This window comes from Hylobates moloch, unplaced genomic scaffold, assembly GCF_009828535.3.
Source record: "Hylobates moloch isolate HMO894 unplaced genomic scaffold, HMol_V3 SCAFFOLD_1, whole genome shotgun sequence".
Classification (NCBI taxonomy): Eukaryota; Metazoa; Chordata; class Mammalia; order Primates; family Hylobatidae; genus Hylobates; species Hylobates moloch.
The window spans coordinates 230285090-230310653 of record NW_026652276.1 but is presented as its reverse complement, the minus strand read 5'-3'; the positions used below and the strand labels follow the sequence as shown (position 1 = coordinate 230310653).

The window sequence follows — 25564 nt, the reverse complement described above, 5'->3', positions numbered from 1 at the left end:
GAAAGGAAAAAATATAGTGATCCCAATTGCTAGGACGTGCCAAAATCAAATTATTTCTCCTGTTGATGAGAGTATAGGCTAGAACAGAAATGCCCCTGGGATCGGGGGTTGTCAGTTTGGAAGCGTGTTCAGCAGAGCCGTCCATGGTGTGAGAGACCACGAAGGCAAAGCGAAGGCCGATGAGAGCCGTGGAGAGCCTTTACCATCAGTCACTGAGGGTGCGTTAGCTTCACGATTGCAGCAGAGGAAGGAGCTTGGGTTAAACATCACAAGGATCTGTCCTGCTCCACATTGTTATGAGTTCACTTATAAGCCATGTTAGTGCCAGGAAAACTGATTCCAAGAGGTTTCCTTTCAAAAGCTAGAGAAGTTAGGTTTCCATATTATTTTCCAGAAGGTTCTGAAAGAGCTTGAGTGTGGACTGGCTTGCTTTCTCTTCTTCAGTGCACTGCCCCTTCAGTGCTGCTGCCCCCTTTCACAGCCATATGTAGGGAGAAAACAGACTCTGTTCTCTAGCCCGGCATATCGCAAATTTAACTGTGCACATGGATCTCCCCGGGATCTTACTGAATGCAGAAGCTATTTAGTAGGTCTAAGGTGGGGTCTGAGAGTCCGAATTTCTAGCAAGTTTCCTGGTAGCACCATTGCTGCTGATCCACAGACCATGCTTTAGAGCTGCAAGAATTATATCCTGAAGGGGAGGAAAAGGATCGGACAAGACAGGCCCCTCACTCTCTGGGGCCAGGACAGTGGCCAGACTTCTAGAAAAGTCCTAGGTGAAGGCCCAGAGTCAGGAGTTTGGGCCTTGGGATTGGCCAGCCGTGGGCCTGTCACTGCCTTCCAGCAGGTCTGAGCCGAGTTGTTGTGGTTTCAGGTCCCTGTCACATTTGATGATGTTGCTGTCCACTTCTCGGAGCAGGAGTGGGGAAACCTGTCTGAGTGGCAGAAGGAGCTCTACAAGAACGTGATGAGGGGCAACTACGAGTCCCTGGTTTCCATGGGTAAGGAGAAGCCTTCGCTCACTGGGGGCTGCCTGGACACCCGCTCAAGGTGCATTCATAAACTTAGGGAGTTCTGAACCCCAGCAGAGCCAATAGTCGCAAGCAAGGAGAACAGAATTTTAGAGATCACAACAGATTAAAGCAAACGCCCTCATATACCCACACACATCAGTGTGGCCCAGGCCAGAATGGCTTGTAAATTGAGACCCCACTCTCGGAGAAGCTGCTGGGGCAAGGAGAAAGAGAAAGACCTAGACATCAGTGGTCTCTCCATCATCATATTTTTCCCCATGGGGACCCCTTTTTAAATAAATTAGTTTGTCCAGCAAACTATTATTAAGGAAGGAAAAAAGAATGAAAGAAAAGTGTGCTGAGTGTCTACTGTGTACCAGCCACATTTGAGGTGCTGTACAAGAATCACCTCCTTGGACCCGCACAGCCAAGATGTTGGGGAGGCTAAGACAGGCGTTCACACTCCTGTTTGATGATTCAGGTGCCTGAACACTGAGGCTGTGATCAGGGAGGTTAAATGCCCATTTCATGGAGATCTGTCTTACCCTGAAGTCTGTAGATTCTTGTGATTTTAGTTAAGAATATTTAAGGATGAAAACCTGGAAAAATGTACTTTACTTACGTGTGTGTGTGTGTGTGTGTGTGTGTGTGTGTGTGTATCTGTTTCTCTGATATGGAGAACTTTTTGGGCATATACAAAAAAACGTTATCTTAAACATTTAAATGTGTTGTCACATAGAAACTTTGATTCCAGCTAGAACTGATAATTTTATACATACCTTTCCATAGGATACATTCCCTTCCTTTTAAAATTCTTTTTTCTTTTTTTAATTGTGTTTTTTAATTGTGAAAATTCAACAATTTAAATGATTTATATAATTAAGAGCAACCACCACCCATTCACCAGTACCACTCCCCAGAGGTAACCACCATGAACACTTTGGCCTGTGTTCTCTCTCATCTTTTTTTGCATGTGCAGTTATAAGCATGATACATGCACTGATGCACATGCAGTTTAGGGTTTGCACAGAGGGGCCCGTTCGCTTATTTTACCTAATGTAGGGGTATAGAGAGTGTTCCATGTCAGCACACGTAGGCCTCCTTGGAAAGACAGTGCAGTGTTACACGTGAACCGTTAGGGCTTTTGACCTTTCTGCTGTTGCTGAACAGTAGGTTGATTCTGTTTTTCTCACTGTTACAAAGTGTTATGATAAACATCTCTGTGTATTTGTGCACTTCTGTGTGTTACAGTAGGACAGATACTAAGAAGTGGGATTGCCAAGTAAACAGGATGCACATTTACAGTTTTATGGCTACTGCCTGGTGCCCTCCAGAAGGCTGAGCCAGTTGATATTTCTGCAAGGGTGTGTGAAAATGCCACTTCATACCCTGGCCTGAGCTGATGTTCTTCTATTTTAAATATTAGCCTTTTTTATAGATGAAAAATGATACCTTATTTATGTATTTATTTATTTACTTACTTTTTTTTTTTTTTTTTTTTTTTTGAGACGGAGTCTCGCTCTGTTGCCCAGGCTGGAGTGCAGTGGCACAATCTGAGCTCACTGCAAGCTGCGCCTCCTGGGTTCACGCCATTCTCCTACCTCAGCCTCCTGAGTAGCTGGGACTACAGGCACCTTCCACTGCTCCTGGCTAATTTTTTTTTGTATTTTTAGTAGAGACGGGGTTTCACCGTGTCAGCCAGGATGGTCTAGATCTCCTGATCTCGTGATCCAGCTGCCTCAGCCTCCGAAGTGCTGGGATTACAGGCGTGAGCCACACGCCCAGCCTACCTCATTTATTTAAATATGTATTCTTTGATGATTAGTGAACTTGTGCGTCTTTTTTTTTTTTTTTTGAGGAGGGGGGGAGCTTCTATCTCCCGGGCTGGGGTGCAGTGGCGCGATCTCAGCTCACGACAAGCTCCACCTCCCGGGTTCACACTATTCTTCTGCCTCAGCCTCCTGAGTAGCTGGGACTACAGGTGCCCACCATCGCGCCCAGCTAATTTTTTGTATTTTTAGTAGAGACAGGGTTTCACCGTGTTAGCCAAGATGGTCTCGATCTCCTGACCTTGTGATCCGTCCGCCTCGGCCTCCCAAAGTGCTGGGATTACAGGCGTGAGCCACCGTGCCCGGCGAACTTGTGCATCTTTTTATATATTTATTGGCCATTCATATTTCTTCTATGAATTACCTATTTATAGCTTTGTAATTTTACTAGTTATAGAAGTTCTTTATGTATAACTATGGATATTAACCCTTTGCCATATGTCAAACATGCATATATATGTATAATATTTCCTCCAAGTTTCTTCATCTTTTAACTTTATTTCCAAAGAACTGCAAACTCATTTTATGTAAGAAAATTTATTGATATTTTATGGCTTTTAGATTTTTATCAGGATTAGTTTTTTGTTTTTTTCTTTTTTTGAGATGGAGTTTCACTCTTGTTGCCCAGGCTGGAGTGCAGTGTGCGATCTTGGCTCACTGCAACCTCTGCCTCCCAGGTTCAAGTGATTCTCCTGCCTCAGCCTCCCGAGTAGCTGGGATTACAGGCGTCCACTACCACACCTGGCTAATTTTGTGTATTTTTACTAGAGACGGGGTTTCACCGTGTTGACCAGGCTGGTCCCGAACTCCTGACCTCAGGTGATGCATCTGCCTCAGCCTCCCAATGTGCTGGCATTACAGGTGTGAGCCACTGCACCCAGCCAGGATTAGTTTTTTACCTTACAAAATTTCAAATATCTTCTGCCTTTGTCATGAAAACCTGGGCAGGTTTTGACCACGTCTGAGCAACATGATCCCTCTACCCCCCGCCGCCACACACACACACGCACACACACACACACACCCCCACAGTGGGCTCTTGGGAAAAGGCGGGGAGGCTTGGCAGTTTTCCACCGTAGTCTCCAATCGAGGAGCTGCTCCTGGAGTCACGCGCCCACAGATGATACCTTAACAACATCCAGTGCAACCTCATCCCAGAGCATATTTTTTTCCCTTTCTTCTGCCCAGACTATGCAATTTCCAAACCAGACCTCATGTCACAGATGGAGCGCGGGGAGCGGCCCACCATGCAGGAGCAGGAAGACTCTGAGGAGGGCGAAACGCCGACAGATCCCAGTGCTGGTGAGTGGCTAAGGGTGATCTGCAGCTCTGCATTCTAGATCTTTCAGTACTCAGGAAGCCCCAGCATGAGGCAGCACAATCCAAGGTAGGCCCTGCCAGGATATGTTAGCAGGAAGGAGGCCCGCAGGTGCCAGGACCTGCTTTGGAGTGCCATGATCACCAGTGGCCCAACTTGTTGATTAATGGGAATGCCGTTGGGTTCACTGTCTCAGGAATTTTTTGTCATGACCAAGTGTCACCTCACTCTCTGTAGGAAATAAAGCAAGAATCTCAAAGGCAGTCCCTTGTCAAGCAGTCATTAGTGCTTAAAATTCCTGGAACTTCCGAGAAAAGGGCCACATCCCTGAGTCCTGCAGGTGGTCAGTGGAGGGATAAGGGGCAGGCATGGACTTTACCAGGAACATCCTACATGCACAGCTTCAGCAGGGCAGCACGTAGGTGGAGTCAGCAGATACGCGCCCAGCGAGACTGACCACAGGCCGTGTGGCTCACGTGCACACACTGGTGTGAGGCTGCCTGTATCTGAGTACAGTTTTTCTGCCTGCTGGTGGTGGGATTTCAGTTACTTGATCTTTTTAGAGTCTCAGTTTCCTCATCTATAAAATAGAACTGGCACTAATATCTAACCGTAGGGCCTGGCACAGTGATTGGCACATAGCAGTGGCTCAGTAAACACCAGCCACTGTTGGTGTGCCTGGAGGTCGCCCCATTCACAGCGGCTGGGTCAGTGGCTCACACACTCACACTGCAGGTGCTCTCGTGGTGCGTGGTTGCTCTCTGAAGCCCCTGCTTTGGAACTGCCCTTGGACTTGCATCACTTACCTCGATGGTTGTCGGCAGAAGCTGATCCTTGTCCTTTGTGGGCAGGTGTGGTGTGTGAACATAGCTGAGTGTTACTGGCGATCATGTCTGCTGAAAGAGGATGATCCACCTGGAGAACTCTATTTGGGGCCAACAGCCAGGTCTTGTTAGGAACTAATGTCGTTGATTTGGGGACCTATCAACCGGCTCCAAGCAGATGTTCTAGGAACATGGAGTAATGTTGGCCCCATGTACTGAGTGGGAAGGTGACTTCCGGGAGAGACAGAACCCTGTAAAAATACAAGTGCTGGCATGTCCCAGAGAAATCCAGTGGTGTCACTTTCTATGGATTTGCCTAAAATTTAACTTGAGGGGAGGGGCTAATCCTGAGTTCATTCTGGCAGACAGAAAAGAGGAATTTAAAAGTTGATGAGGATGAGGGATTGGTGACAGTGTGGCACATGGCAGGGTGAACTTTTGATTGAGGAAAATCAGTCTGTACCTTAAAGATTTGAGTGGCCACATCCAAAAGCAAAGGTCAAGTAGAAATAGATTCTAGGTGGAAGAAATGAGAAAGAAGTGTTGGGAGGCAGAGAATGAGTAGTCAGGAGAGATAATTTGTAGAAAAAATCCTAAAATACAGTCTGCTGTCCCAGCGGGGCCTTGCGGTTCAGGTGCTGCTCTCATAGAATTTTCTTGGAAGGGCTGGATGCAAGAGCATGGATCCCCTTTCTCTGTCTGCTTTTCCCTGCCTCATCACAGATGGCCTCCCACAGAATGGGGCCAGAATTGAAAAGCAAATAACCCAAATCCATTCGGCCCTGGGCTGGGTTTGTTCTGACACATGCACATCCACAGGAGCTTCTTCTGGAAGAAGCAGCCTCACAGAGTTCTCCTTGTGTGGCTGAAATGTGTCATTTGTTCCAGTCACCATCTCCAGGCCCTGGAAGTCTGCAGTGGGAGGAGAGGGGAGGACATAGGTACCGCTGCCCCACAGAGTGTGCTGCACACTCGCACCTCTGTGCTAAACCAAAGGCCCCAGCCTCGCCATTGCAGGCTGGTTCTGCAGAACTGCAGGTATCAGAGCCGTAGCACTCCAGTGGTAACCTGTCCATCCAAGTGCCTTCTCCTTTTGCAGAATGGCAGCAAATCCAGCCATGGGCCAGACCAAAAGTATGAGACAAAGGGGGAAAAGTCCAGAAAGTTGAGACTTCTCATAATTCCAAATATACCAAACATGACAATTGTATGAATTGGCTAAGTAAATTCAATAAACTATCATTTAGTGGTTGGCTTCCCAAGGGCAAAGAGATCCAAAGATGATTCAGATGTCAACCCTCCAAATGCTCAGAACAGGGGCTCCCATTCATTCACGGCCCTGGAAGGGTGGCCATGGAGGCCGGAGAAGCCAGGCACCATCTTCACCTAGCAAATTAGCAAAGAGTAAAGCAAACCAGAAGGCATGGCTGAACTCTGTGTGCTCAGACATTGCCACTCAGAGGGTTCATCATTTCAGTCTCTCGAGAAAGCAATTTGATGCTTTCTAGTCTTAAAATATATATGTATTCTTTACTCTCTCCCTCTCTGTGTGTATATATATATATATATAGTTTTGTTTTGTTTTTGAGATGGAGCCTCACTTTGTTGCCCAGGTTGGAGTGCAGTGGTGTGATCTCTGCTCACTGCAACCTCCCACCTCCTGGTTCAAGCAATTCTCTTGCCTCAGCCTCCTGAGTAGCTGGGATTACAGGTGTGCACCACCACGCCCAGCTAATTTTTGTACTTTTTTTTAGTAGAGACGAGGTTTCACCATGTTGGTCAGGCCGCTCATGAACTCCTAATCTCAAGTGATCCACCTGCCTCAGCCTCCCAAAGTGTTGGGATTAAAGGCATGAACCACTGGCTTATTTTTAAGTATATTTTAAATATTTTAAATGTTCTTACATTTGACCTGATAATTGACTTCCTGGGAGTCTAGCATGAAAAAGAATCCAAAATATAGATTAAGATGTACAAATACAAATCACAGTATGATAGACTATTACACACTAAAATCACATTCATGAAGAGTTTTGAAACCATAAGTTTCACTCGTATATTTATTTAGTTCATCAGATCTCTTTGGTAGCAGGTACTGTGTCAAGAACTATATTAACCCTGAGGCCCTTGCCCTCAGACTTAACTCCTGTGGAGCGACTGACATTAACAACCAAAACACCCCCCACAGATGAAAGCACGGGCACCAGCTGTGACAAAGCTGAGACGCAGAGTATCCAGGACTGCGAGACACACGACAGGGAAGGTGCCCTTGAGTTTGGGAAGTCAGAAAGGCCTCTTTGAGGACGTGGAATTTCTAGTGGAAACCTGAAGTAAGGTTCTGGTTGCTCCGTAGAGAACTCACTGGAGGGGGTTGGTCTGGAAACTAGGAGACTACCTGGAGGTTCTTTCTGTCTTCCAGGTAGGAAACCTTGGCATCGCCCTGAGAGAGAAGTGGCTGTTGTCAAGATATATTCTGGCAGTGGACTAGGAAGGACTTAGGGATTGGTGGGTGTTGAATAGGAGGGCTGGGGAGGTGCTAAGGATGGCCCCCAGGCCTCTGGCTTAAGTAAGAGTAGAGGGAGGGTAATGTAAGGTTCAGATTTGGAGAAACACTGAGAATTCCGTTTTGAACACATTAGGTTTGAGATCCCTGTGAGACATCAAAGAGCAGGTGTTGAGAAAGCAGCTGAATAAAGGAGTCTGGAGTTGAGAACAGAGGTCTGAGCTAGAGACATCTGGCCTTGGCACATTTGGACACTTGGGTGTCGGCAGCAGAGATAGATTAGGTTGCTCAGTCTGTAGAGGGGGAAGAGAGGAGAACACAAGCCATGCCCTGCAGAACCCTGGCTTTTGGGGCAGATTCGGGGATTTGGAATATGTCGTTCATCATGGGGCCCAGATGTTAGTATTTTTTAGCTTCCAAGGTGATTTTCATCTGTAGCCAGGGTTGAAAACCACTGTTGTAGGATTTGGAAAAAGAAGGAGGAGCCAGAGGAATCAAAGGAAACAGAAAGAGTGGCCAGAAAGTTAGCAGGAAAATTAGGATAGTGCCTTCTTGGGTATTTCTAGAGAAGAATGTTTCCAGAAAGAGAGAGTATGCCCAACAGTGTTGTATTCTGCTGTGTGGTTTAGGAACAGGAAGACTAAAAAGTGTCCATTGGATTGCAAGCTAAAAATCATCAGTGACCTTAGGAAGACAAACGGTACCTTAGTGGAGGTGGCAGCCTGATAGTCAGTGGGTGAGGAGCGTGTGGGAGGCGAGGAAGTAGAGATGGCAGGTGCTGACAGTCATTTCAAGAAGTGTAGCTGTGGGGGAGTGGAAATATGGGACAGTTGAGGGGATTCTTGTTTGCCTAAGATGGGGATCGCTAAAGCCTGTTTGAAATGTTGATGGGAATGATCCAGTTGATAGGAGGATTAAGGATGTAGAAGTGGGAAATGTAACTATAGTGAGGTCAATGATGTAAGCAAAAGTAGATTAAAAAAAACTGGATGGAAACATACCAAAGCCATATTTCTCTATGTTTTTAAAAATGTTCTGATGTGAGCATATATTACTTCTTATTCAGTAAAAATATATGTTTTAAAACAGTACACAATGAAAGATTGAGTTGAGCAGGGCAGATTGAACATGTATTTATTCCCACCTTCCGAAATCCTTTTTTTTTTTTTTTTTTTTTTTTGAGATGGAATTTCGCTCTTGTTGCCCAGGCCGGAGTGCAATGGCGCGATCTTGGCTCACTGCAACCTCCGCCTCCAGGATACAAGTGATTCTCCCGCCTCAGCCTCCCCAGTAGCTGGGATTTCAGGCATGTGCCACCACACCTGGCTAATTTTGGATTTTAGTAGAGATGGGGTTTATCCATTTTGGTCAGGCTGGTCTCGAACTCCCGACCTCAGGTAATCTGCCTGCCTCAGCCTCCCAAAGTGCTGGGATTACAGGCCACCACGCCCGGCCTCCCAAATCCTTCTAAAACAAGAGTGAAGAAACTTTTAAAAAGAAAGGAGAAATAGCAACGAAGTTTTTCAGCCCTGAAGCAGGTGGATAGATGTGGTGAGCTGAATCTGAAATTGGTACTGGGGAAAACTGAGAAGAAACCCAATTTGCACCCTCACACCTGCTTGGGGCTCAAGAGTTAATAGTACCAGAGACTCTAGGGATCCCTGGAAATAGGAACGAAGTGAGGCTAAACACAGACAGCTGGCTGAACATCTTTTAAAGAGACCGCTTAACGCTCCCCTCAGCTCCCATTGCCTCCCTTAGTCCCTACTGCAGGCATCTGCTTCTGCCTAGCCCTGATATGTGACAGGCTTATTCTCTGGAGAGGGTGCAAAGGAGGCTCTCTGGACATGGGCACCAGGCTCAGTTGAGGGTGGGGCACCGTATTGAAAACAGGGGAAGAAGGAGACTTGACGTGCAGATATTGAGATCTCCATCCTTCTTCCCTAGCTCGACTCCCAAAATGTTGCCAACACCCAGAATTAAGTCCATTGGGCGGGATATGGGAAGAGCCTTATCTGGAGACTTTTGGGACCAGCCCAAGAGGTTTCTGAGTAAAATGACTTGGCCAAAGCCACCCTATGGGCCAAACAGAGTCCCATAGTTAGCAAGCCCCACCCAAATGCACTCAGCTCCCTGTTCTCTTTGAGTGTCCCCTTTTAAGTCTCCATGGACAACCAAGAACGAGAAGACATTTGGGAAAAGTCTGTAGTGTACAGAGACAAGTAAAGAAATCAGAAAAAATACATTTAGAGGAACAGAGACCATGCAGAGAGGAAAAAATGTATATATGAATACTTACATGTAAAATCCTTAAAATCAAATAAGTGAATGCGTTCATGACACAGAAGTGTAATGCTTGTTTTTTAAAAAAAGAATAGAAAGGAACTCCTGGAAATAAAAAATGTAATAGTACAAATTAGAGACTCAGGAGCAGTGTTGGAGGATAAGCACACATCCCAGAAAATAAAGCTAAAAGAAAAGAAAATAGGGAAAAAAATAAAAATAAAGGATGGAAGGGAATAGGGAAAGAATAAGAAAACTGAAGGATGGAAGCCAACGTCCAGATAATAGGAATATCCAGAAAAACAGAGTAGCAGAAACGGGTGGGAATTATCAACAAAATAATTCAAGAATAAGTCCCGCCAATTAAAGCCATAATTTTCTGGATTGAAAGAGCCAGCTGCCCAGAGCACTGGAAGAAAATAGACCTACACTTTCAGCACGGAATTTCAGAGCAACTGAGAACAAAGGAAATCCTGCGAGCTTCCAGGGAAGAGAAACAGAGTCATGTGAAGAAACAAGAATTAGAATGGCCTCAGACATTTGTAACCACATTGGGAGCTAGAAGACAGTAGAGAGTGCCTTTCAAATTCCAAAGGAAAATATTTTCCAACTTATAATTCAATATCTAGCCAGACTGTTTCGATTAAATATGAGTGAAACTGAGACATTTTGAGATATTCAAGTCTCCACAAATCCTTTATCAAACTGGGGCAGGCGCTTTGCCAAAATGAGGAAGTAAACCAAGGAGGAGGCATTACAAACCCCAACTTGAGAGAGAGGTGGAGGCACTCCAGGCACACGGCACAGGGGCATTCCGAGAGGTCAGCAGTGCACCTAGAGGCAGCCAGTCGAGTGGGGCACCTCCACAGGTCTCAGAAATTTGTCTCCAAGTAGATGAAATGGATAAATACCCAATATATTTGAATGTTTGGAGAGGAGAGTTACACAGCAAGGTAAGGTTGGGGGAGTTTGGGGCTGAGTTCATGGTAATTAGTCATAAGCTGGGCAAAAGAAAAAAGTGTCAGATCTAGGGAAAGTGAGAAGGTTTACAGGCGTAGGAAGCACTCACTGACTACTACAGAGTTTAGTTATAAATAACATTGATATAATCTAGCGAGGTAAACACCCAATATTGATCCAACTAAAATTACAACAAAACTGTATTGGCAGGATCAGTTCGGAGGAGATGATTCTGACCTTCATCCCTTGGAAGTCGATGGATGATGCTTAAAATTGAAAACTCAAAGAGTAGCAATATAAGCGTGTTACTTAGCGTTATGGAGGTAAATGACCAAAGAGTCAGCTGGAATCATTGAAGTGATTGCCTCGGGGAGCAGGAAATGGGGGCACAGGAGTGGAAAAGAACTTTTTAAAAAATAAGTTTTGGGTTGGATGTGGTGGCTCACGCCTCTAATCCCAACAGTTTGGGAGGCCAAGGCAGGTGGATCACTTGAGGTCAGGAGTTTGAGACTAGCCTGGCCAACATGGTAAAACCCCATCTCTACTAAAAGTACAAAAAATATGTATATATAGCTGGGCTGGTGGCCCATGCCTGTAATCCCAGCTACTCAGGAGGCTAAGGCAGGAGAATCACTTGAACCCAAGGGGTGGAAGATGCAGCCCTGTCTCAAAAAAAAGAAGTTTTGAAGAACTGTTCAACTATGTTCAACTAGCCTATGTGCACGTATAACTTAAAAAATATTTTTTTAATTAAAAAAACCTAACAAAGTATAGCCATGCGAAGATTGGAAAATCAGTGTCAACCAATATTTATTTACTTTGAGCTGGTAGAGAGTTAATGTGGCAATACTAGTTTTTAATTTCACAAAGTGCAGAGAGAGTGAAAGTCCCCCATAGTTTTCTCTCAAGAGTCAGCAGTTTATTCGTTCCAATTTTATGTGCATGTGATTACATACACATAGCCTTAATTATATAAGTAATACATATACACATTATCATTGTAAAAATTCAGACAATATAGAAGTATTGGCAAGTTTCTTTTTTCTTTTCTTTTTTTTTTTTTTTTTTTGAGACGGAGTCTCGCTCTGTCGCCCAGGCTGGAGTGCAGTGGCACGATCTCGGCTCACTGCAAGCTCCGCCTCCCGGGTTCACGCCATTCTCCTGCCTCAGCCTCCCCGAGTAGCTGGGACTACTCGTGGGCGCCCGCCACCACGCCCGGCTAATTTTTTATATTTTTAGTAGAGACGGGGTTTCACGGTGGTCTCGATCTCCTGACCTCGTGATCCGCCCGCCTCGGCCTCCCAAAGTGCTGGGATTACAAGCGTGAGCCACTGCGCCCGGCCGTTTCTTTTTTCAATACTATATCATTGACATTTTTACATGTCAGAGTATGTAAATTTGTCGTGTTCTTTTTCATAGCTGACAGTAGTATTCTGTGTATTGATTTAATAATTTATTTAAATACTCTCCCACTGATGTGCATTTAGGGTGTTCACAAGTTTCAGTGCTTCAGTAAAGATTATTATAAATAGATCTTCATGCACTTGTCTGGAATTTATTTAGAAATGGATTTTCTGGGTCAAAGGATACACCCACTTAAAAATTTAATAGATCCTGGCAAATCCCTTCAAATCACTTGTGTCAGTTTTACATGCCTTCACCCTTCTAAGCATGAGAATGTTTGTTTCTACACACTCTTACCAGTAATAGGTATTATTTATCTTTTTCTCATTTGCCAAAGTAATAAGTAGAAAAAACACAGTATTTGGATGTTTTTATTTGACTTTCTATAAGGGTGATGTTGAGCATATTTTCATACCTTTATTGATTACTAGTATGTCTTACTACTCTGTGAATAATCTTTGTTGTTGTTCTTTTGGATTACTCGTCTTTTTATTATTGATTTGTAAAAAGCTTTTAAAATATTAAGGTTATTAGCTCTTGTCTGACAGTATGTATGTGAATACTTTTCCCAGTTTGTGGTTTACTGTTTTTTTTTTTTTTTAGACAGAGTCTCACTCTGTTGCCCAGGCTGGAGTGCAGTGGTGCTATCTCAGCTCACTGCAACCTCCACCTCCCGAGTTCAGGCTATTCTCCTGCCTCAGCCTCCCGAGTAGCTGGGGTTACAGGCGCCCACCACCATGCACAGCTAATTTTTTTGTATTTTTAGTAGAGACAGAGTTTCACCATTTTGGCCAGGCTGGTTTCAAACTCCTGACCTCCAGTGATCCACCTACCTTGGCCTCCCAAAGTGCTAGGATTACAGGCATGAGCCACCATGCCTGGCCTGTGGTTTACTTTTATATTTTGTGTGTGTGTGTGATAGCAGTTTTTAACTTTTATGTATTCAAATTTATCCGTTTTTTTTTTTTTTTTTTTTTTTTTTTTTTGTTTTTTTTTTTTTTTTTTTTTTTTTTTGAGACAGAGTCTCACTTTGTCGCCCAAGCTGGAGTGCAGTGGTGCAATCTCGGCTCACTGCAACCTCCACCTCCTGGGTTCAAGCGATTCTCCTGCCTCAGCCTCCCGAGTAGCTGGGATCACAGGCCCCTGCCACCACGCCCAGCTAATTTTTGTATTTTTTAGTAGAGACGAGGTTTCACCATGATGGCCAGGCTGGTCTCGAACTCCTGACGTCAGGAGTTACTCCTGACGTCAGGAGTTACTCCTGACATCACCCGCCTCAGCCTCCCAATCTGGGTTTCATATCAAATGTAGAAATATTTACTCAAGCTATTTTATTTAGTAAACACTATGATCACAGATCTTAGGTCTGTGAGCATCTCAAAAAAACCTATAAAAATATTTGAAACACAAAATAAAATTTTTTTTTGCCCTAGAAAACAAAAAGAAAATTGCTGAGTCTAAGTAATTAAATGCTTATTTTAACTAAATATCTAAAACTATAGCATTATATCATTTCAGTAACTAATAAATTCAGTCTTCACAAATGTTTAATACATTTGAAAACAATTTATAGGATTTTCCCCACCTCACGAGTTCTTATGAACACGAATTATTACAAAGATTAAAAACCAATCACAGATTAAATAAGTTTCTTATAGCCAAATGATAGCAACAGCAAGCTACAAGAATCCTTTCAAAACAATTTATAGCAAAATTTATAGTTGATAAGAGTTGGGCATGTTTAATATGTTTGGCACGAATAACCAAACATCCTCCAGAAGGAATATCTGAAGTCCCATAGGGTTACAAATAGCCTGTTCCTCAGCTTAAAGTTGTAAAACTTAGGTATGAATTTCTTATTTATACATAAATTTTTTTGTTCATCAGGAATCTGATGTGAAATATGTGAAGTAGCTTTTTTCCCTTTCTAGTCAGGAAGCCAGTTGTCTCCATTCCTTTTAAACTTTTCCCCACTGGATTGAAATGTTACCTTTTTCATAAACTATATTCCCACAATGTATGTGTCTTCAATTAATTTTTTAAATGGGAGAACAAATTCCTGCTTATAAATAAATGCAGCTTGGTTGTCAATACTCTTTGAAAAGTTGTTCGGGGTGGGGAGACGTTTTTGGTGGGAAACACTGGCATTCCCTGCTATCTAGCAAGTGGAGGGGAGATGAAAGTGTGTACATACTGCCTGTTTTGGGGGAGAAAGAGTACGTGCCACAAAGAGGAGCAGGCGAATGCCTGGAGCGCAGGGAGGAACACAGCTACGTCCAGCTGAGAGCACTGAAGAGGCTTGATGGAGTGGTGGACACTCGAGTTGGGTCTTGAAGTAGGGCCAGGTGTTGAAGGCACTAATCTTCAAGGTGAGGTACCCATGCTCTTGAGGGGACAAGGGTACTCCCCAAGAGGGACATAATACAGGTGGCTTTGAGGGCACAATTTCCAGTTCTTAGTCCATCTCTTCTTGTCCAACTGATCAGCCAAAAGCACACAATGCACGTGGTCCCCAAAATGTGGCTTCTCATCTACATCTCCCATTAGTTTAAAAAACAAACAAACAAAAAAAGTCTCCTGGGCATGGTGGCTGATACCTGTAATCATAGCTCTGTGGGAAGCCGAGGTGGGAAGATCACTTGAGTCCAGGTGTTTGAGACCAACCTGGGCAACATAGGGAGACCTCATCTCTACAAAAACTTTAAAAATTAGCTGGGCATGGTAGCAGATGCCTGTAGTCCCAGCTACTCTAGAGGCTGAGGTGGCAGGTAGTTTGAGCCAGGAGGTTGAGGCTGCAGTGAGGCATGATCTCACCACTGCACTCCAGCCTAGGCAACAGAGCAAGCCCTCATCTCTTAAAAAACAAAACAAAACAGTCACTTCCTGCCCATCTCCATCTTACTATAAAGCATTTCTCAGAGGCATAAAGCCCCCAGGTCACCAAACAGAGAGAACATTCAGAATTTTGAGATACATGTCCTGCAGCGCATCACTCTGGGGCCTGGATGGCAAGTTCTCTTGCAGCTTAGGTTGTTTGCAGTATTTTACCTTTAACAAAATTGAAAGAGAACCTAATCATATTGTGAGCTGATAGGTCATTAGAAACAGTTTTTGATGATAATGTTGACCATGTGATCTTCGTGGCATATAATTCAGAAGTTCAGAATTGAGTGACAGTTCCATAACAAAGCTTCTTCCAGCCCATCTACATATTTATGTAAATGAGGTTTCCCAATGTAAATGAGGTTTCATTTATAAAAATGAAAAAGACTAAAATTGATTCTGAACTGTACATTCTACAATAAGAATATTGATTTCTAGATAAGTAAACTAATTGGAAAAAATTTCTATTCATCCTTATAAGAGATACATTTCCCAAAGTTTCTTTATTTTCTATCTTGGATAATTACTTATCATTCTATAGTGATAATCACTAAGGATAACTTAAGCCAGGAAAAAAAATGAACACTTAGAGACCTGTGGTTATTAGAAATGAAAGCAAAATTAAACTTTCAACTTACTTACATACACATTTTTGTGGCAGAGTGGTAGATGAAGTGATCAGTAAAAGTCTTCTAAGCATATAAATATGTTCTATTAGGATAAAATTCTGTGGGCAAAGTGGGAATAGAAATAGAAGTTCAGGGTGAAAAGGAATGATATAAAAATTCTAGCTATCAAAGAAGAATTTGTTCATGTATTTTTAAGTGAATAATGGTGGGTTTTAAATTGCTGGGGTTCTTAGATTCCATTGGCGACATTAAAGGGTGATGGAAGAGTTTATTTCAAAGTATCAATATTTACAATACTCCAGAAATTACATCTTTTGCAGTTACTGATGCATTTTATATATTTATTCAAAAAGGTGCAAAGGAGTACCTAGTTTTAAAAATTATTTTAAGGTGTAAGCAAGCAAAATATTTTAAGTAGTTTGTGAAGTCAGGGAAGAAGTTTTCCTGATGCTAGAATCGTGGTCATGTTTGTGGAGGGATCATAACGATTTAGCGCAGAGACAAGGATTGAAGACAGAGGAGAAAAGGCACACAACTAATGGAGCAAAACTCCAGGGAGAAAGAAATGGGCAGGGCTAAGGAAACAAGCAGAGGAGTTCAGTGACAGGAGGAGGGAAGAGAGACATTACTTTCCCTGAGACTGGAGAGAAAAGGGAGGTAAAGATGGTGACTTTGAGCCAGTGTAGGAAGTAGGGGATGGAGGTATGGATGACTTTTTCTTTTCCTTTTAATAGAGAATAGGACACAGACATCTTTGGAGAGAGTGGGAGAGTCCCACAGTTCTGAGGGAATCAAAGGTCTTCATTTAAGGCTGTGGCGGGGGGTGGGTAAACGAGAGAACATTAGAGCTGCTTTATATTCCATCCACTTCCAAACCAGTTGAGTTGGTGAATCAGAGAGGCATTAAAGGAGTGCCGCACATCCGAAGGAATCCAGCTTAGGTCATCTAGCGCCCATTTTCAGCCCGATGAGTTTGTCTGATTTCTTAGTAAGGGAATGAATGGATTTGGCAGAGGAGCATGAGGAGCCTCAGGAGGGCAGGACTGAGGCTGCTTGGTTCATTTATCTCCTGGTTTCTTTTCTCTTTTTCTCACAGCACTTGTCACCTTCTAACATACAATGTAATTTATTTATTGTGTCTACCACCTTATGTAAGGTCTATGTTTTTTTCACTGGATATATCAAAAGCCGTTAGACCACATGACACGTAGTTGGTGCTCAGTAAGTGTCTGCTAATAAACATTCAATGAATGAATGAATGAATGAATATGTTTGTACATGACATATTCTATCGTTACTGCAGTAAACATTTGTTCACCATAGCAAAACTCTGGGAACAAAAAGTGAATGTTCTTCTATTAGGGAAAGAATGAATAAGCTACGGTATTATCCTGACCATGGAATATATACAGCATTTTTAACAATGTATTAGCACTGTAGAAATTGATTTGAAGCCAGGTGTGGTGGCTCATGCCTGTAATTCCAGCACTTTGGGAGGCTGAGGTGGGCAGATCACTTGAGCCCAGGAGTTCGAGACCAGCCTGGCCAACATAGTGAAACCCCATCGCTACTAAAAATTCAAAAATTTCACGCCTGTAATCCCAGCACTTTGGGAGGCCGAGGCGGGCAGATCATGAGGTCAGGAGATCAAGACCAGCCTGGCTAACACAGTGAAACCCCATCTCTACTAAAAAATACAAAAAATTAGCCAGGTGTGGTGGAGTGTGCCTGTAATCCCAGCTACTCGGGAGGCTGAGGCAGGAGAATGGTGTGAACCCCGGAGGTGGAGCTTGCAGTGAGCCACGATTGCGCCACTGCACTCCAGCCTGAGCGACAGAGCAAGACTCTTAAAACAAAACAAAACAAAAAATTAGCTGGGTGTGGTAGCGCATGCCTGTAATCCCAGCTACCTGGGAGGCTGAGGCACAAGAATCACTTGAACCTGGGAGGTAGAGGTTACAGTGAGCTGATATCACGCCACTGCACTTCAGCCTGGGCAACAGAGGAAGACTCTGTCTCAAGAAAAAAAAAAAAAGGCAGGTGAGGAGACTCACGCCTGTAATCCCAGCACTTTGGGAGGCCGAGGTGGGCAGATCATGAGGTCAGGAGTTCCAGACCAGCCTGACCAACATGGTGAAACTCGGTCTCTACTAAAAATGCAAAAAATAGCCGGGCATGGTGGCAGGTGCCTGTAATCCCAGCTACTCGGGAGGCTGAGGCAGGAGAATTGCTTGAAGCCAGGAGGTGGAGCTTGCAGTGAACCAAGACCACGCCATCGCACTCCAGTATGGGCGACAGAGTGAGACTCCATCTGAAAAAAAAAAAAAAAAAAGAAATTGGTTTGAAGGGATTTCTACAAGATATTTGAGTAGAGGAACACAGAAGAGGCCAATAGTGACAAAAAAAAAAAAACATATAACTGTGTATGTGTTGTTTAGAATAACAACATAAGCACAGAGAAAAGTCCTGGTAAATTATAGGAGTTACCTGGGAAGTCATAGCGGTGAAATGGGAAGTGAAGGAAGGGGAAGGCAGATTAGATGGAAAAAAATACTGCACTGAAAACCAAAAATGTGTTATAATCCCATTTATGTAAAATGACACCTATGTATGTAATGATACATTTGAAATTAATCTACAGACCTATAGGCAAGTTTAAAAACAAATTTCAAGGCAGTGTGTAATAGGATGCTATTTAACTAAAAATAAACCCAAATGCCCGTGGTGTACATGCATGCGTGCTTGGGAATGTGAGTCTGTTTTTTGGACACCTCAGGGTATGGGGCCGAAGGATGGGAGTGGTCAGGAAGTGGCCTTTTCTTCATCAGCCCGATTGTGAGTGAGCAGATGAGAGAGAAACTGTGTTAACTGTACCAGTTGGCTGGTCTGACTGAGAAAGGGAATGAGCATCTCTTTAAAATAAACCCTGGCTGGGCGCAGTGACTCATTCATGCCTGTCATCCCAGCACTTTGGGAGGCTGAGATGGGAGGATCCCGTAAGCCCAGGAGTGCAAGGCTGCAGTGAGCTATGATCACACCACTGCAATTGAGCCTGGGTGACAGAGTGAGACCTTTCTCTATTGAAAAAATGAGAGTAAAAATAAACCCTGACAATGCTGAATTTTTTTTTAATTATGGAGCTCATGGAAGACAAACTTTGCATCTATTTTAACTTGACTACACTTTGTATTGGTATTCAAAGCTATAAGGTGTCCAGAAAATTCTGTGTCTACTCATTTCCAACTCAATATTACATTTCTTCAGGGTCTCTAAGATAAGACTTATTGAGATGTAAATTGTAGGGCTGCAGAAACCTGGGCAGTTGGCATGAACGTTCTGGGTTCTTTTCTCCTCCTCACCCCTGCCCACCCTCTCTCAGCACATGATGGGATCGTGATTAAGATCGAGGTACAGACCAACGACGAGGGCTCAGAAAGTTTGGAGACACCTGAGCCCCTGATGGGACAGGTGGAAGAGCATGGCTTTCAGGACTCAGAGCTGGGTGACCCCTGTGGGGAACAGCCAGACCTGGACATGCAGGAGCCAGAGAACACGCTGGAGGAGTCCACGGAAGGCTCCAGCGAGTTCAGCGAACTGAAGCAGATGCTGGTGCAGCAGAGGAACTGCACGGGTGAGTGCTGGGCGGGGACGGCCGGGGAAGTGTTGCCATGAGGCCTCCCGGAGGGCCCCTGCCCCCTGGGAAAGCTGTGGTTCCTTCAGAGAGGTAGCTGGACACTGGTGGGGCAACAGGTGGGAAAGAATTACCAAGCACGGCCTCTAGTATAGGCTCCATGATGCGGGACTTATAAGAATCCGTCTCCGACCTAGGAAAGAAGTGGTTACATCTAAAGACTGGTTCAGGCAAAGGGATCTCAGAGCTCACCTATCCCACCCCTCATTTTACAGGCAGAGGTTAAATAGATGCGGCAAGGCCACACAGAGAGTGGCAAAGCTAGAACTCTCCCAACGTGTCCTTGGTCATCTCATATCACCCTAGAAGCCTCAACTACCTTGAAGATTTCAGCCCTGGAGAGCATGGTTTTCAAATAATGATGGCACTGGCATTCTGTGGTCGAACCTAGTCTTCATTTTTGTTTTAATTATAAAACTTTATCACCATGCTGCTCACCCTTGCTCATTCTGAGTTCAAGAACAGTAAGGCACTGGGGCTCACGGTGGCCTGATCCCAGGACATCTTTTGTGATGGATTTTCTGATGCTGAACCATCCTGGCAGGCCCAGGAAAAGCCCTACTTGATCATCATGATGTATTTTTTGAATTCACTATTGGACTTAGGTAATAAATATTTTACTCAAGTTAGACAACTATTCATAAATGAAATGAACGTTTTCTTGAATTATTCTCATCTAATTTTGGAAACAGTATTATACTGGACGTATCAGATGAAATGGGCAGCTTTTGCTGTGGTTCTGTATTCTGAAAAAAAAAAATAGGAATTGAGTGTGTTCCTTGAAAAATTGGTAGAACCCACGTGGACTTTTGTTTTTGTCTGGATGTTTCGTTTATGTGTGAGTCATTCACCATTACATGTTTGTATAGTATTTTTATATTTAGAAATAGATCCACATCCATTTCTGTTTTTGAAAGTATTATATTGATTAAAATGTTTAAAAATTATCTGTAGATAATTCCTCTACAATTTGCCTTTTTGCACTTAATAAAATACTCCATGGTATTTTATTAATGACCATCTCGTTGGTCAAAAGATATGGATCTAGGCCCAGAGCAGTGACTCACACCTGTAATCCCAGCACTTTAGGAAGCAAAAGCAGGGGGATTGCTTGAGCCCAGGAGTTTATGGCCAGCCCAGGCAACATAGGAAGACCCCATCTCTACAAAAAATTTAAAAATTAGCCGAGAATGCTGGCGCATGCCTGTAGTCTCAGCTCCTCGGGAGGCTCAGGTGGGAGGATTGGTTGAAGCTGAGAGGCTGAGGTTGCAGTGAACCATGATTGTATCACTGCACTCCAGCCTGGGTGACAGAGCAAGACACTGTCTCAAAAATATGTACATATATGGATCTACCACCTTATTTTTAAGTAACTCCATGGTATTTCGGAAGTATTTTTGACATACCATGCTGTCTTTCATAAAAGAATAGTGAAAAGACATAAGGTAAATTCTGAGTATATGCTAAATTGGGACCATCATTGTATAAACTCGATTGCCTTTTGAGCAGTCCCCATTAATTGCAGTAGAACTTTAGAAAACTACTAAACAGTAGTTTGTGGAGTTTTGAGTCTTGAGTTTTAGGGCCAAATGTTTGGTGTTTATCATTCCATTAAGAAAAAAGCACCTTCGGCCAGGCGCGGTGGCTCATGCCTGTAATCCCAGCACTTTGGGAGGCCACGGCAGGCGGATCACTTGAGGTCAGGAGTTCGAGACTAGCCTGTCCAATGTGGTGAAACCCCATCTCTACTAAAAGTACAAAAATTAGCTGGGCACGGTAGCAGGTGCCTGTAATCCCAGCTACTCGGGAGGCTGAGGCACAAGAATCGCTTGAACCCAGGAGGCAGAGGTTGCAGTGAACCGAGATCGTGCCACTGCACTCCAGCCTGAGCGATAGAGCCAGACTCAGTCTCTCTCAAAAAATAAAAGAAATAAGCACCTTTGATGCGCAAGGAGAGTTTAGCGCTTCTTAGGATCTATTTTCCCCTTTGCCTTTCAGACATACTCAGTATTTTCGGGATAAACACCAGGGCAGCTAGTTACCACATTGTGCAGCTGCCTGCTCCTTGATCTTTTAGGCATCATGCTCCAAGGATGTTCGGGGTTGCTTCTTGCTGAGAGTCCTAACACTGCTGAGGCAGCCTTGACTCAGCACACCTGTGTCCTAATTTTACCACTGTAGTTCACTGGCTGTAGAGGGGGCCAAGGAAGTTCTAAGGACAGGGAGTCACTAGCAACGTTACAAGACGTTGGCTGGGTCACAAACATTGCTAGCTTCGGTCCATGTTACTTGAGGAGGTAGACCAGGTGGGTCCCAACCTGCAAGCTCTGGAAAGGCCTAGGACTTCGTTTTCTCTTTGGAAACATCACTTGATATCTCTGGGCTTGGATGACCCATCTGTAAAATGGGGAGAATTCTTGCTTGACTGCCCTATAAGAAGATATTGTGCTCATGAAAAGAGAGGACAGGTATGAGTGCTCTGAAAAGGTCTTGTTGGTTTGTTTTTAATTATTCTTCAAACATAGAGTTTTTGTGTCTTCTGTCACAGATGGGTCCAGAGAAGTGACATAAGAAGTGACTTTCTTATGTCACACAAAGCTGGTGACTAAAAATAGAACTCGCCAGTTAGTGCCAAATAAGTACAAGGCACTTGAGAAAACTCAAGCAGGAGTCGGGAGCCACTTTTTTTCTCTAAAACTTACATTATCATAAAGGACCAGGCTAGAGAGTTGAGGGGGCATCCCCGGGTGGGGCATGCACTGCCTGCACCTGATCCAGATTCAAGGGTGGTCGAGTCTGACTGTGCCGGTGCATCTTCCACCCATGAGAGGCTGCAAAAGGCTGGGTTCCTGATTCCTGGGGTGGGCACCAGCGAGTACTGTGGGCTCCAAGGAGGGGTGGCGTGCTGTAGGTTTTGATCATCAAGGCAGACGTGGAGAGGAGAGGAAAATTTCTGGAGGAAGGTGAGGAAGGGCACCAAGAGGAGAAATCTCCAAGTGGATTAGGAAAGAAGTGGGCCCGTCTGAGTAGAGTTCAGGGAGAGATGTCCTCAGAGGGGCAAAGACTGAGAACCTTAGGAGTGGAGACACTTTGGTACAGCTGGTAGAAACCCAGCCTTTAAGTAGCCTAATGGAAAAAGGGGTGTGTATCGCTCATATATAGAGAATCGTGAGCATTCCAGCATCAGGCATGGGTGGATCCAGGTGTTCCCACACCGGCTGTGTGTACTGGTTTCCTTCTTTCCTGCTGGGTCCGGCTGTACCAGCAGTTTCGCATCATAACCAACAGGAAGCGATTTCCCCCGCGGTCCTCCGTATAAAATTCAAAGAGGACTCTTTTTAGCCCCTTTTAAGTCTGGACTCATTCCTGAACCAAACAGCAAGGCCTGTCTGGGTTACGCGTCTACCCCGTTTGGGGAGGGGAGCGGACCAGGGGCCGCAATGAGGGGAATTTTCCCAAAAGAAGGAATTTGGGCCAATATTGCAATGTTTTGGTGAGGGTGAAGCAATGCTGTACCTCCATCCAGGTAGGTTAGAGGCGCCAGGCAGCAGCTAACGACTTTCTCTCTCTGTCCCTCGAGCAGAGGGGATCGTGATCAAGACAGAGGAACAAGATGAGGAGGAAGAAGAGGAGGAGGAAGATGAGCTGCCGCAGCACTTGCAATCCCTTGGGCAGCTGTCCGGGAGATATGAGGCCAGTATGTACCAGACCCCGCTGCCTGGGGAGATGTCCCCCGAGGGCGAGGAGAGCCCCCCGCCCCTGCAGCTAGGAAACCCCGCAGTGAAAAGGCTGGCGCCCTCCGTGCACGGTGAGCGGCACCTGAGCGACAACCGTGGAGCTTCGAGCCAGCAGCAGCGGAACCGGCGCGGCGAGCGGCCCTTCACCTGCATGGAGTGCGGCAAGAGCTTCCGCCTGAAGATCAACCTCATCATCCACCAGCGCAACCACATCAAGGAGGGGCCCTACGAGTGCGCCGAGTGCGAGATCAGCTTCCGGCACAAGCAACAGCTCACGCTGCACCAGCGCATCCACCGCGTGCGCGGAGGCTGCGTCTCACCCGAACGCGGGCCCACGTTCAACCCCAAGCACGCTCTCAAGCCGCGTCCCAAGTCACCCAGCTCGGGTAGCGGCGGCGGTGGCCCCAAGCCCTACAAGTGCCCCGAGTGCGACAGCAGCTTCAGCCACAAGTCCAGCCTGACCAAACACCAGATCACGCACACGGGCGAGCGGCCCTACACGTGCCCCGAGTGCAAGAAGAGCTTCCGCCTGCACATCAGCCTGGTGATCCATCAGCGCGTGCACGCGGGCAAGCATGAGGTCTCCTTCATCTGCAGCCTGTGCGGCAAGAGCTTCAGCCGCCCCTCGCACCTGCTGCGCCACCAGCGGACTCACACGGGCGAGCGGCCCTTCAAGTGCCCCGAGTGCGAGAAGAGCTTCAGCGAGAAGTCCAAGCTCACCAACCACTGCCGCGTGCACTCGCGCGAGCGGCCGCACGCCTGCCCCGAGTGCGGCAAGAGCTTCATCCGCAAGCACCACCTCCTGGAGCACCGGCGCATCCACACAGGCGAGCGGCCCTACCACTGCGCCGAGTGCGGCAAGCGCTTCACGCAGAAGCACCACCTGCTGGAGCACCAGCGCGCGCACACGGGCGAGCGGCCCTACCCCTGCACGCACTGCGCTAAGTGCTTCCGCTACAAGCAGTCGCTCAAGTACCACCTGCGGACCCACACGGGCGAGTGAGCGCGCGCCCCGCCGCTGCCGCCCGGCCAGGTGCGCGGGCCGAGCCCCCCGCGGACACCGCCAGGCCCGAGCCTAGCGGGCGGGGGCGGGGCGCCCCCTAGCCCCTTTGCCGTGAGCTCCCCTCTCCTCTCGTCCCTCCTCCCAAGGACATGGGGGCAGTGAGACCAGGTCCCTTGCTGCCGCGTTTCCCCGGGGGCCCCAGGGGGGAGGGCGCGGACCTGGGGAACCCTTTCGGGCTGTTAATTTCCTTGACAATAAAATGGATGAAACCAATCAGCACGGGGGGCGTGATTTGGCCGCCGGCCACTCAGAGGGGCGGTGTAGGGCCCATCTAGTTGGGGATAGAACTTTATAATTACCTTTTGGATACTGTGGTTCTATTTGATGATAATAATAGAGTAATTTTTAAAAGACGAGCGTTTCCTGTTTGCCGTTTTTGTTTGGTTTGAAGGGGAGGGGTTGAGAAGGCCCGAGGGACATATGCTAGTGTCAGTTGACAGGTTCTGTTGGGACCCTTTTTTGTGTTCCTTCTCCGTTTGGGTGGTGAAGGAGTTGCTGATCCCGCCGGTTCTGAAATGGAGAAGGAGAGGCAGGAGTGACGTCTAAGGGACCGCGGGAGCCCCAGACCATCGCGTCTGCCCTGGAGTCCATGAGGATGCTGGGAGCTCAGGACGGAATAGGTCCCAGTTGACTAGCGTGGTCAGGGAGAGTGACGGTCAGGTTTGGAATGAGCTGGAAAGAAGGTCCTGTAGCAAAAGCTGGGCGCTGCCTTCAGTGCCCAGGCGTTCCTGCGTAGCTTGAAATGCAGCTGGCTGAGGAGTAGGGTGGCGGGAGGGAAGCCTAGGGAAGAGGTGCAGAGGCCCCTGGTGCCAGTCTGCGGAAGCCCCAAAAGGCACCAGTCAGAACATTTTTTATTTGAATGTTGCACCAAAGCTACTCTGGACTTGCTGATTGATTGCACTGACGAACCCTGGTTTCTCTAGGTATTCATTCATTTCCCATCTGTCTCCAGCTCTCTCTTACAAAAAGAGAAACTGCAGGCATATTACATTGCCCACAGAGCGATTTACTCTGCTGATGGGTTTGGCAGTGGCCCAGAGAGAATTCAGGCCATTCGAAAGGATAATTCATGGAGGCTAGCAGAGTGCACAGCTCAGCCTCGCACACTGGGGAAGCTGGGCTGAAAGCGGACAGACTGGCCTGAGAGGAGAGCACTGCTGAAGCCAGGCCTGTCAAGTTGTGACAAGATACTTGAAGGGGGGTCAAAAAAGGGGATTTGGAGGAAGAGGGTGATACACTCTTGACTTTCAGGGGACCACAGAGATCATCAACTCCCTCTGCTTTGTATAAAGAGTTCGTAAGCTAAGCACAGAAAGGGGAAGTGATAGCACAAGATCTCACATGTGAAGCTTCTCCATTTAGACTGAATTTCTAAGTCGATGGTAGGACATAGGGATGGTGGCCAGAGGAGGGAGCAGAGGTCTGGG

General features: G+C 45.8%; 1 protein-coding gene across 4 annotated transcripts in view; it reads left to right on the top strand.

Annotated features, from left to right (window-relative positions):
• Positions 1–24446, top strand: part of ZNF777 (zinc finger protein 777) — a 66819-nt gene extending 42373 nt beyond the window's left edge. For all 4 annotated transcript variants that reach the window (XM_032762087.2, XM_032762088.2, XM_058427729.1 and 1 more), the window contains 4 exons: positions 875–1001; positions 4031–4144; positions 19026–19277; positions 22921–24446. In XM_032762087.2, coding sequence (XP_032617978.1) covers positions 875–1001; positions 4031–4144; positions 19026–19277; positions 22921–24077 — 1650 coding nt within the window. In that variant the 3' untranslated portion in view covers positions 24078–24446. The remainder of the gene's footprint in view (positions 1–874; positions 1002–4030; positions 4145–19025; positions 19278–22920) is intronic.
• The last annotated feature ends 1118 nt before the right edge of the window (positions 24447–25564 follow it).